Source organism: Ictidomys tridecemlineatus, unplaced genomic scaffold (assembly GCF_052094955.1).
Source record: "Ictidomys tridecemlineatus isolate mIctTri1 unplaced genomic scaffold, mIctTri1.hap1 Scaffold_87, whole genome shotgun sequence".
NCBI classification, from domain to species: domain Eukaryota; kingdom Metazoa; phylum Chordata; class Mammalia; order Rodentia; family Sciuridae; genus Ictidomys; species Ictidomys tridecemlineatus.
In genome coordinates, this window is record NW_027526114.1 from 1,075,220 (window position 1) to 1,087,501 (window position 12,282).

The 12,282-nt window shown below is 50.4% G+C and overlaps 1 protein-coding gene across 1 annotated transcript in view; it reads right to left on the bottom strand.

Annotated features, from left to right (window-relative positions):
* Positions 1 to 4,493, bottom strand: part of LOC144374768 (geminin coiled-coil domain-containing protein 1-like) — a 98,690-nt gene extending 94,197 nt beyond the window's left edge. The window contains exons 1-2 of the mRNA XM_078037506.1: positions 4,299 to 4,493; positions 3,058 to 3,180 (exon numbers count right to left, since the gene is read on the bottom strand). Of these exons, the coding sequence (XP_077893632.1) occupies positions 3,058 to 3,180; positions 4,299 to 4,493 (318 nt within the window). The remainder of the gene's footprint in view (positions 1 to 3,057; positions 3,181 to 4,298) is intronic.
* Positions 4,494 to 12,282: the final 7,789 nt, after the last annotated feature.

Sequence of the window (12,282 nt, forward strand, 5' to 3'; positions counted from 1 at the left end):
ATAATTCACTACCAGGGATCTTAGGAAAGGCAATAAGCTGTGAAAGCACAATTTCCCAAATTTGCCTTCCTTGATTCCTTACTACCATACAGTAGGTATGGAGTGTGCTCCCAAGGTTGATATGTGGGTTTCTGTATGGAATCGGTCAGCGACTCGATAACATCTATGACTCAGATTTTTAAAATTTCTTCAATCCTGCAGTTGTTTTGTCCTCAATTTTATGTGTATAACAGATTGGCTTCTCTTAAAGAAAAAATTACATACATATTTAAGAGTATTTATTGGTTCAATAAAATAGAATAACCAATGATAGGCAAAGTCTATAAAAGTTTGGTAGATCCAGTTGCTTAATAAGGTCACTAGTGACATAGTTTCTCTGTACACTAACATGAGGCGGGGGCAGCTTTACACTAAAATGAGCTTTCTGGATGGAATTGGATGGCTTCCAGCACAATGAGCACCAAGGGCTGCCTCATTTACAGTCAGCTCAAGAGAGAGTGCTGGAACCACATGGACAAGTTGTCATGAGCTTTATTCTTAGAGAACTAGCTGAACTAAATGTTTCACAAATGCACAGAAAAGTTCTATGAACTCTCTGCTGTCCTTCTTTTGCAACTGGGTTTCAATAGTCTATTTCTTTCCACACTTTACCTTAATTGCAAATTTCCAGTACAATGATTTCAGTTTTCGCTAGCGGTGAAAAAGCATTCCATTTCTCATTTGACAGATGGAATTTGCATTACATTTCCTTAAGTCATAAAGGAAAAGAGGTGAATGATAACTCTAACTCCTAATAATAAGTACCCACCAATGCTGCATTAATTTAGTGTGCATGATATTTCCAGAGGTAATTCATTATATCTGAAAATTCATATTATTTATCATTACCAATCTACTAAAATTTGCTTAAAATTTGTCAAAGATGACTGATAAATCTAACATTATTTTAATCATTTGTGGAGAAAAATAGTTTTAAAGGAGAACATTATTGAGAACTGATAACCATATTTTATGACTGATAGTACTTGTTTGATCCCACTAGTTATAGCACAAATGCATGCTTTAAACTTATATTTTAATATTATTAGTTATTTATACTGAGCATTATCATCTAAGGGCAAAGCTTTTTAATATGTAGAATTAAATTTGCTGTGTTAATACAGCATCAGTTTCTTTTCTAGAAGGTATTGAATTTCAAGAAAACCTGTGTCAATGTATTGAAAAGAAATAAGCTGAAGGAATTTTCCCTCAATCTTAAAATTAATATTTCTTTTGATAATTAGAAATCCACATATATTACCACAGCCTTCCCCAAAACTAATTCACTGCAAATATTTATGTAGTGAGTGTTTTTTTTTTTCAGCTAATGATGAACATTTTGAAATGCTACATTAAATAGTTTGTAGGGTTAAATGAAATAAAAAATTTTGTTCTTATTAGTGTAAATAAATAATTATGAATTAGATTTGAAACAATTGAAAATAACCACATATAAATTCTAAAAACAGAGGAAAGATTATTTTACAAATGATTTGACTCAGAAGAACTTTCTTTTGAATATTTTTCTATTTAATGCCACTGATATGTATCTCCTCAAGTAAGTCACTAATCTTTCCTAAATTTTAAAATAAACTCAATAACATCATTTTGAAAGTTTAATTATGTGTTTGGAGACTTACATACAATTTATTGCAGAATAACTAAGTATTAGTTACTTCTTCAAGCTAAAAATTTACTTTAATAATACTTACTTATCTGAACTATAAAATGTAGTGATTCATATATAACTACATTTACTACTTGATGGGTAGCTATTACTTTTGTGAAGCTCTTTGATTAAATGAGATTAGAACAATTGATTTTTTTCCAACAAATTTATCTCTTGTTTTATAATTTGACTAATACTTAGTATTATATTAAATCTAAACCAAAACAAAACTAGTTATTATTGTTAAATAAATAACATCAAAGGTTTTAGAATTACACATAGTGGTCCAGATACCAGGAAAAATTAGTCATGGTAGGTTCATAATTACAGGAAGAAACTCAAACCAGACCTTGGAAAGGAAAAAAAAAACTGTTTTGATACCTTTTTCAGGGAAAATAACTTTTCTAATGTATGGCAAAATAGGACTGATGGAGAGAGATCATGTTTAAGGATGAAGTGTTTTGGGTAAAACTAAGTTTTGTTTACTTCAGTGTATTGGAAGAAGAGAAAAGAGATCTAAAATCTCCAAGTCCCAAGTTTTCAGTTTGCCTTGTATCATGTATGAGACAAGAAATGAACAAGTCTTGTAAAAGGCTAGGTAAATCATTTACCTTGGATAGTAAAAGACATTTTACTAAAATTAATATTAGCAGGTCTGTTATTGAAGTCTTGAATCTTCTGCTGTGTCCTCTTAAGTCTTCTCATTGTGATTTGCATGGAGTCCTGGGATTCAATGGGACCAGGGCTTCTGTGGACAGGCCGCCGGGCAGCAGTTGTATTCAGTGTGTTGGAACTGGTGGATTGCGGAGGCTGGTTCTCTGGAAACCCAACTCTAGGTTAGAACTCTCTGCTCAGAGCAGTACAAGTGGAAACTGGGTCTCCACACTGATGGACATGTTGCATCATACCTACCAGGGAGAGGGACAATGACACTGCTTCTGAATACCATGTGCCCTCAGGTGTTAGGGTGGCATCTCCTCCTCGAGTTCAGGCCACTGGATTTGTGTTAAAGTTGGCCACAGATTTGTTGTGGGCCTAGACAAGGCCACCAACTCACAGAGCCTCAGAGTCCGAACCGAGGAGGAGGAACACTCCTCTCTGTAAGTCACAGGGATGTGCAGAGGCCACTGGTGGAGGGAGTCCCCGCAGCCACGCAGAACCCTGGAAGAAGAGGATATGAGCCATCAGGTCTGGAGAAAAGATGGCGTTATTTAAATGTCAACAGAGAGACACGCGTATTCCCACACAGCGACCTGGGTCCTACCTAGAAGAGTGTGCCTGGCCTTGGGGAGGCTGGCCCTGTGTGAGGAGCTGGCCCAGGTGTGGGGGACAGGGCCAACAGCTCTCACCTGGAAGCCAGGGATGGAGGAAGCACGGGGGTCTGGTGTGGCAGAGGGGCCCAGGGCATTGTTCTCCCTGTGGTGGGGCAGGAGACCAGGCCTGGCCAGGAGACCACCACCGAGTGGAAAGTCCTGGGGGTGCAGGCAGAGAAATGGTGAGTGTGGGCCAGGGTCCCCAAGGGCAGGCGTCCTTTCAGGACCAGGAGTCTGGCCTGCTGCCGCGCTCCCTGGGAGCCTTGGTGGGGTCCCTGACCAGGCGCCTTTTCCTCAGTGCTGGCCACGGAGTGACTCACCGGCCTCAGCACAGCAGCTCTTCTCCTGCACCCCACACAGCACCACTGAGATCCTCCCGTTCTGATTTCTGAGTAAAAAGTTATTCCAGGAAGAAAGCACTAGACATGCTGCAGCTCAGGAGAGACTCTGGCATCCAGCAAATCAGAAAATGCATATACGGCCCTTGGGGGCATAGACAGTCCCAGTGAAAGCGTCTCAGGGCAGGTGGATGCAGGGGCACCCAGAGCATGGTTCAAGGCTGGTTGTGCTCCACAGGGTGAGGCTGCCATGAAAGTGGGTGTCCATGGGAGGGGGAAGGATTCGGAGGATGCCAGCTCCTGTCCGAGCCTGATGGGCTGCCATGTGTGGTGCAGAGCAGGTCGATTCCACATGGCCACAGGGACTACAGGGCATATGGGTGGAGGTTGCAGGGAACAGATGGACATCCAGAAATAGGACAAATTATCAGAGCATACCTAACATTTGTTGAGCCAGACCGCGGTGCCAGGCACTGGTCTACATAATGTGCAGCGCAAGTCCCCGTCTTTAGGAAGCCTCCGGAGGCAGATGTTGCTGTTGTTGCAGGCACAGGGGCTCAGAAAACTTCTGCAACTCATCTAAGGTCCCACAAGTGGAGAGTTCAGAATCCAGATCAGGCCTGGTTTGGCCAATGCACCTTCCTGGTAACTGCTGCTGACCTGTGCGCCTCCGAGGGACATCTTAGGCAAAGAGCTGGGGATAGACAGGTGAAGTATTCCACCCCTGCCTGACATGGTGCATTGGTCCGAATGACTTTCAGATTTTATGCTCCACCCTGACATGGTACACACTAGGGGAAGAATCAGTGATGCAGATACCAGTGAACAGATTGATTAGAATAGAGGGAGCCTGATTTGGGAACCAGTGTGTTGTGTTAGGAGGGGGCTGGCCGGTAGCTGCCAGGTGTGGCTGCCTTAATACAGGATGAGAGGACACACCTGAATCTTGATCTGGACCACATGGGGCCTGGTAGTGGTGTGGAGCAGAGCTGAGAGCCCAGTCTCACCGTGCTCCCGGAGACCCGCCCCACGGCACTCTTTGTTTCCCGCGTATTCGTCCACTCTACAGACAGCATCTGTGTCCCTGCATGGGCAGAGATCTCCGCTGGGGTGGGAAGGCCAGGGCGTAGCCATGCTCCTGCACCTGGACAGCTCACAGCATCAGGTGGAATCAATATCGAAGAAATAATTATGTCAATTAATCATGACTTATGCACAGAAATACAAGCTCATAAAGCAGAAGTGTGGTTCAGTGAGGGATGTCGGAATCACTGCGGAGAGCCCCAGGGAGGGCCTTCCATGGTGAGGACCCTAGGGATGACACCCAGACGATGGCAGAGGGGCGTGGGGACTGGAGGTCTGAAGCTGTTGCAGGCCTGGGTGGGTGTGTGAGGGTTCTGGGATAGGAGACTGGCACCTGGGCATTGAGGAGAGGGGATGGAGGGTGTCAAAGGTGACAAGGGAGGAGGGTGATATCCTGGCATAATATGGATAAACGCTGGCATTTTTCGAAGAAAAGCAAGGAGACAGAGAGAGGGAGTCCCTGCACGTGGGCACTGTGTGCATGAACACAGACCAGATCTGCGTCTGGAGCTGGGCTGGACTGCAGTGAGGGGGCTGCAGGGAAACCAGGAGGCAGGCAGTCCTCTAACCCAGGCAGCAGAGCCAGGTCGGAAGCTTGACCTTGGAGTCTCTGCAGACCCAGGGCCAGTCTGGTCCTCGCTGAGCCCTAGGCCTGCCTGGTGCCCTGTGCTCTTGCTCCACCTGCAGCCCAGCTCAGCACCCCACGCCCTGCAGGAAGGAGCTGCTGGGACGCACTGGTCACCTCTGCTCGGAGCAAACACACCACCGTGCTCTCAGAGCATTGGCCAGAGTGGTGTGTGACCTCGGCTAACTGCAAGGGCGGCTGGGCAGCCCATCCCACCACACAGGGGAGCCCATGCATACTTCCGCCCGTGTGGGAGACGGTGGGAGAGAGACGGTGACAATCCCACACCCACGAAGAAGTAGAAGGAGGCTGCATGTGACAGCCGAGGACAGGGAGGGAGCTCTCAGAGGTGGCTTCCTCAGCCTGGGAAGTGGCCAGGTGGTGGTGCTCACTGAATGGCCCTAGGGTCAGGCTGGGTGAGGACAGAGTTCCAGGGTCAGCTCACATTTCTTTGAGAAGCCCCAGGGAAAACGTTCAGGTGGACACGTGGGTCTGAGGTCCAGGGGGAACCTCAGGGAGGATCCAGGCCCCATGTGACCTTCTTGGTGGCTAGCCGCCTCTTGCGTTTTGCCTCATCACCCTTTGGTCAGTTTTGCTAAGGTCCTGTTTCCTGGGCGACGGTCATCCTCCTAGCACTCCCTGCTTGAACGCTCCTGGTCCTGCTGCTTGGCGGCTCCTGGCAGCCTCTCCGACCACTTCAGGCTCCCTCCTCAGCCTGCCCATCCTCTGGGCTGACCTGCGCCTTTCATTCTTAAAGCGTAGCCTCTGGCTTCCTGTCCTTTCTGGTCTCCCCTCCTCCTTTCTGTCCTCTTGTTCTGTCCGCAGTTTCACAGGACCCAGCAGGACTCAGAGCCCCTGTGACCCTGGGCCATCAGGTTTGGTGCTGATGTGCCTCAGTCAGCCCAGAGGGGCCCCTGGTCTGCAGAGCTTAGAGCTAAACAGGGAGGACAAAGAGCACAAAGCACCCTGGATGCAGCCCACATGTGGCCACACATTTGGCAACGGTCCTGCCTACAGACCTCAGGGTGATGCAGGAGGAGCAGCTGCCCTGTGGGGGCAACCTCATGCTGAGGACATCCCGTGCCATGTGGTTTAACACCCCGTAGTGTGTCTTTATCACTGTCACGTCCCGTCTTTGGAGTCATCAGGCCACACCTAGAGAAGCCGATGGTGATCGTCTCCGACTCTTGTTGTTACAGGGTAATCCATCCCTCGGTGCGTTCTAGGAACACCAGTGGGATATGACGCTACTTGGGATCTCGTCTGCAGGGGCGCCCTGCCCAGCGTGCCTGGTGTGGACCATGAAAGGAGCAGGGCAGCCTGGGCTCCATGGGGGCGATTCAGGGCCTCTCAGCGTCGGAGACATTGATGGGTTGTCTCCTGAGGAGGACGTGCATGTGCAGGTGGTCGTGCTAGTAGCTTTGCCGTGACAAAGTCCCCAGATAATCCACTTACAGGAGAAAGGCTTTATTTTGGCTCTTGGTCTCATTGTCTCAGTCCTGTGTCACCACCCATTGCTTTCAGCCTGTGGTGGGGCAGGACTTCACAGTGGGAGGGGTGTGCCACCAGGAAGCAAAGAGGAGAAGGGGCTGGAGTTCCCGAAACCCCTCAGGGACACTCCTGCAGGACCCACTTCCTCCCACAAGACCCCACATCCCAAAGGCTCCATCACATCCTGATAGCACCTCAGGTGGGGACCAAACCTTCAAAACGAGGGTCTTCAGGTCATTCAAGGCCCAAACCTGATGCTGCCTAAAGTTGTTTTTCTTTTTTAAAGTAATTGAAAAAACTATTTTTTGATGTTGTGTAATTGCTTATCTTGGGATGGAAAAAGAGAGGCATGAAACCCAGAAGCTGTGTAGACTTTAAGCGTGTGTCCTGCAGGCACATCCAGAGGAGGCCTCAGTGGTCACTACTAGCTTCTTCTTTTCCCAATGTTTTGCTTGCCATTCTGAGCTCTCGAAGTGCCCTCTGCTGCTGATGCTCATGCAGGGTCCTGGGTTAGGAACTTGTCCCTGGGAGCTAAAGCAGTACACAAATCTGGGTGTTTTCTCAGGGTCATTGCTCCTGCTTGGGGGCAGCAATCACACCCTACCCAGCAAAGGGTTAACATCTGGGGATATCGTGGAGTATGCAGCGGGAACCTGAGGCCGATCTGCTGGGCAACTGTGCACAGCTGCAGAGTGATTCTATCTCTGGGTTATTTTTAATCACCATTATTAAAAATCAGAAATAGTTTGCTAACCTTGGCCTCAGTGGAGCAGACTTGGAAGCTTTGCTCCTGTTTCCTGAGTCAGGACCTTCCTGTCACCCCAGCCCACATTTGCTACAGGGACATCCCCACGGAAGTGTTTCCTGGCTGCCCCTTATCCTTGTTTTGCTGCATACCTAGAGTTAGGAGGCGGAGTCCCTGTCCCCCATAACCTTCTATGGCCCATGGTTGCACCCCACCCCCTCAAAAGAGTCAGGAGCTCTCCCTGTTTTGGCCACCTCAGCCCAGGCTCTGGGGACCCTCGCCCCAGTGTTCTCCAGGCAGGCAGGCAGCCTGGCTCTTCTGGCTTTAGGTTCAGCATCCTTGGACGGAGGGATGGACCACCAAACCCCACCTGCTGTAACTGTGGAGACTCTCCAAGTCTAAATCAGGGACAGCACAGGCCAACAGCAGCAAGGGGCTTCCACAGCCATCGAAGCACAAGGGAGAAGACCAGCCTCAGGGCCTGGCTTCCCCGGGCACAGCAGGCTGGGGAGTCAGGGAGCAGGCAGGCTGGACAGTGGCCTCCCTGAAGCAGTGGACATGGGAACCCGATGTGTCTGTGATTATTTATTCAGCTCTGACACTACATTAAACAGCCTCCCGGGGAGAGCGCAATTGGATTCCCGTGAATTAAGGCACACGGTGAGGAAACCACAGTGGCAGCAATTTAATTTAAAATGACAGCGTTGCTTCTGAAGGAAACAACAAACACACTCACTGAGAGAAGCCGGGAACCTCCAGACAAGGCAGCCTCAGCACACAACTCCTGTGTCACACAGGGGAGTAGAGGGCTTGTGCTGCGTCACGTGAGGCTCCAGGGTCCACTGTCCACCGCTGAGGCCAGCACCCGGGGCTCTGCAAGTCCAGGACTGTCTGGGCCCCACACAACGTCCCCCAGGCCCTCTGCTGTGTCCAGAGGTTGGCTTTGCCCATCTTGTGGGATTTCACTGGACAGAGGTAAGAGGTGGCCCAGCCCCTGGCCAATCCCTGGCTCATAGTAGATGTCTGTGTGTTGCACCCAGGGGCGTTGCCAACTATGCCCGGTGGTTTAATCATGTGTGGGGTTTAGGACCCACATATGCATCGAGGGGAAGGATGTACAACAGGGACATTGTAGGCATTTCCAGTCCTTGACCTGAGATCTGGAGGTGGGCAACTGAGTGGCCTGCCCCTCACAGCCCAGGGACCTGACCCTCCTGCCCCACTTCCTGTGTAGCTCCCTTTCCTGACCCTCCGGCCAGGCCACACAGGCATCCTGGCCCTGACCCCACCCACATTTTCCCGTGCACTGATTTACGATCTGCTGCCACATTCTGAAAGGTCGTATTTTTGATTTTGTCATTTAATACAGGAACTCTATCTGCAGACAGAGATTAAACTTTGAGAACATTTGGAGAAGAAATGTTATCTATGTACAAGGGGCGATTTCTGGTGGGTTGGGATCAGTGGCTTTTGAGGGCTTGGGGAGAGAAGATGTGAAGGCAGAGATTGGCCTCAGCTCTGTTTTGAAGAGCACCAAGACCTGCTTGTGCTTTGAGGGACTCAGTGTGGAGACAGGTAAGGCTTGCTCAAGTCACAGGGCAAAGCCCAAGGGCGCAGGAGACACGTGTCCAGGCAGGGGCGTGGCTGGCTGTGGCAGACACTGGCATCAAGGCCAAGAGCACAAACTAATGGAACCAACCCCCTGAGCCCCCACTCTTGGCCAGAAGCTGTGCTAGGGTTTGGGGGATAGAGAATAGAGAAATAAAAGACATCACTCAAGCTGAATGGAGACTGACCTTGGGTGAGCCATCTCTAGGGGACCGCCAGACGGTTATTACAGCCGCTTAGCAGGAAGCCGAGTGCCATCTTTTCACTGTAAAGGCCGGGGATCAACTCTAAACGATCCTTAAAGCCCAGGAAGATTAGATTATTGACTCAATCACTGAGTATTGATTTAGTGCTGCAGTAATTAAGGTGAGTGAGATTAACTGAAGGTTGCTGTGGTGAGGAAAGAGGCCTCGCTGAACGGGAGGCCTCCTAATGAAGAGGACAGAGTAGGGTGCTGGGGTTCCTACAGGCACACGGGGTGGGCAGTGCAGGCCCTCGGCCTCTTCAGGCAGCTGATCACGTGTGAGTGCCCCCAGAGAGCCCAGCGCTGCCACTGCCCACAGCCTCACAAAGGCCTGCCGTGGGCTTCTGGGACACACACTGACCTCCTCTAGGATATGGAGGCTGTTTGGGGCGGCCTCAGGCCACATGGCTGATCTGATCACCTGTGTTGACTCTGCTATATGCCTTGACCAGGGCCCCAGGCCTGTGCCCAAACCTCATGAGACTTGGCTCAGGAGCAGCCATGCATCAGGCCCAACTTCAAGTGCTAGCCACGGAATAAACTATTGGTAGAGGAGAGAGCCCAGGGACACATGCTTCCCATTTCACCCCTGCACATTCCCAGGCAGGGTGGAAGTGTGCCTGTATTCTGATAAATAAAAGAAGGGAGAGGAGGGACAGGTGGAAGAAGTATTCATGGGTGACTTGAGGGGTGGACAGAGGGGTGGACAGAGGGTGGACGGAGGGTGGGTAGAAGATGGATGAGTGGGTAGATGGAGAATGGATGGATGGGGGAATGGGTCCTGATGGATGAGTGGATGAGGACAGATGGATTGATCTGTGGGTGGATGAATGGGTGTGTAGATGGACAGATTGATTAATGGATGAATGAGTGTGTGGGTGAGAGTATGGAGGGAGGGAAGAATAGGTGAGTGGGTGGAGGCAGGGAGGGGTCAGCAGCTGCCTGAAGAGATGGATGGATGAATCAATTGATGGATGAGTAGATGAATGGATGGATGGATGGTTGGATAGATGAATGGGTAGGTGAATGAGTAGATGGGTGGACAAATGGATGAGTAGGTGGATGAGTGTGTGGGTGGGTGGAAGTATGGCTGGATGGATGGGTGTAGGATGGGTGGGTGGAGGTATGGGTGGTTGAGTGGATGGATGGATGAGTGTGTGGGTGAGTGGATGAGTAGATGGGTGGATGTATGGATGGATGGATGGATGAGTGGGTGGGTGGAGGAATGGATGGATGGATGGATGGATGGGTATAGGGTGGGTGGGTGGAGGTATGGATTGATGGGTGGATGGATGGATGAGTGTGTGGGTGAGTGAATGAGTAGATGGGTGGATGAATGGATGGATGGATGGATGAGTGTGTGGGTGGAGGTATGGATGGATGGATGGATGGATGGATGGGTGGGAGTAAGGACGAAGGTAAGAGTAGGTGGTGGCTGGAGGCAGGGAAGGTACACTGGCTGGATGGATCGATGGCCCAATGGATGGATGAACAGATGGATAGATAGGCTGGAGATGGGTGGACTAGAGTAGCCAAAGGCCACACTTGTTACTCTCCAGTAGTGGCAGTGAGAAGGAATAAACCCAAGAGCAGAGCACAGAGCAGAGGGGTTGTAGAGGCGTCACTGGATCTTAGACGTGGAAGAGGCTTCAAGGGCGTGTTGGTTCTCACTTTCCATTTTATAAGTTAGTAATAAATATTCCCTCTCACTTAGATCAAATTGCATGTGAATTCTATGCCAGAGTGGATTTCAGAGCAGAGCAGAGCAACTGGCTGTCCACCACAGCAGGGCCAGCCTGACCCCATGGCTGGAGACCCACCCATCTCCCAGAAGACCCAGCTCCAGGGATGTTTGCCTGGGGGCTTTCTTTACCTGTCTGAGTGATCCTAACAAGCACTATGTCCTCTGATGCAATGCCTGCAGCTATGCAACCCTGACCATGATCGACGCTCCTGCCAAGCTGACCTGTCCCTCACAACATGCCCCTTGGGTAACCACGTGGGCTGCATTGCTGAGTCCACCCCATTTTTCAAATACTCCAGGATCATGGAGAGGACAGAAAATCATGGCATCATATAAACAGGAGGTGGGGACACTCGATACCTCAGGAACTTCTCTCCCACTGACCCCAGCTCATTCCCTGCTCAGCCCTACGTGAGCCAACCTGATGGCATTTACTCTTTAGTAATTTGAAGAAGGACAGTCCCCAGGAGACAAGGAGGGGCACAGCTTCAGGTCTCTGGCATAGGGCCTGAGTGCAGAGGCGATGGAACCACGCCCTCCCTCCCCCCACTGCCATCCCCTCCTGCCTCTTGCTCTGTCTCTGTTTCCTCCAGTGAGCTCATTCTCCAGCAGCCCCAGGGACCCCTCGGCAGCACAGCAAACAGACCTCGGGCAGAATTCCGGGGCATTGTAAAAAGGATCGTAAACAGCACAGATCGTCTGACCCACAGTCTCTTCTCAGCGAGTGTGTGCGTGTGTGTGCCTGAGGGCAACATGGTGTGCAAGTGTACCAGCACGTGAGGGCTCACACAGGCCATACAGCCTTACAATCCACCCTGATGCAGACCATGAAGCGCAGCATCCGTGCTGTTTCTGCAGGTGGCCGCAGCCCGGGGAATGGGTGCAGTGTGTGCATGGTGAGCACAGAGCCACTCTCTTCTGCCACTTGGTGCCTTTCTCCCTGGTGTGTCCCTCAGGCCACCTTCCCATTCACAAACTTGGCCTGCAGAGCTGTCACTGTGGAGCCATCAAGCTAGGGTCAAGGGTCAGCCTCAGGACTGCCCCAGAGACCTCCAGGTACCTCTGTCTCTGCCCCCAGCAGAGACTGTGTCCCCCAGCTGTCCTGTGTCCCCCAGATGCATAACGACTGGGATTTGCTATAAAACGGCTCCTCAGGAAGGCTAGGGAAGGGGCAGAGCATTTCACTTTAATACCTGAGGCCATGCCATGAGGAATGAGAGATTTTGGGGAACAGGAAACATTTTCCCTGAGACAAACTAACAAATGACAGCATCCTCCTGGCATTCCAACGATCATGTGCTCAGGGAGGGGATGGCTGGTCTGGATTCACAGCCCAGCTCCTTGGCTCGGGTGGCTCTCCTGGGCTGGAAATCCTCACTGGTT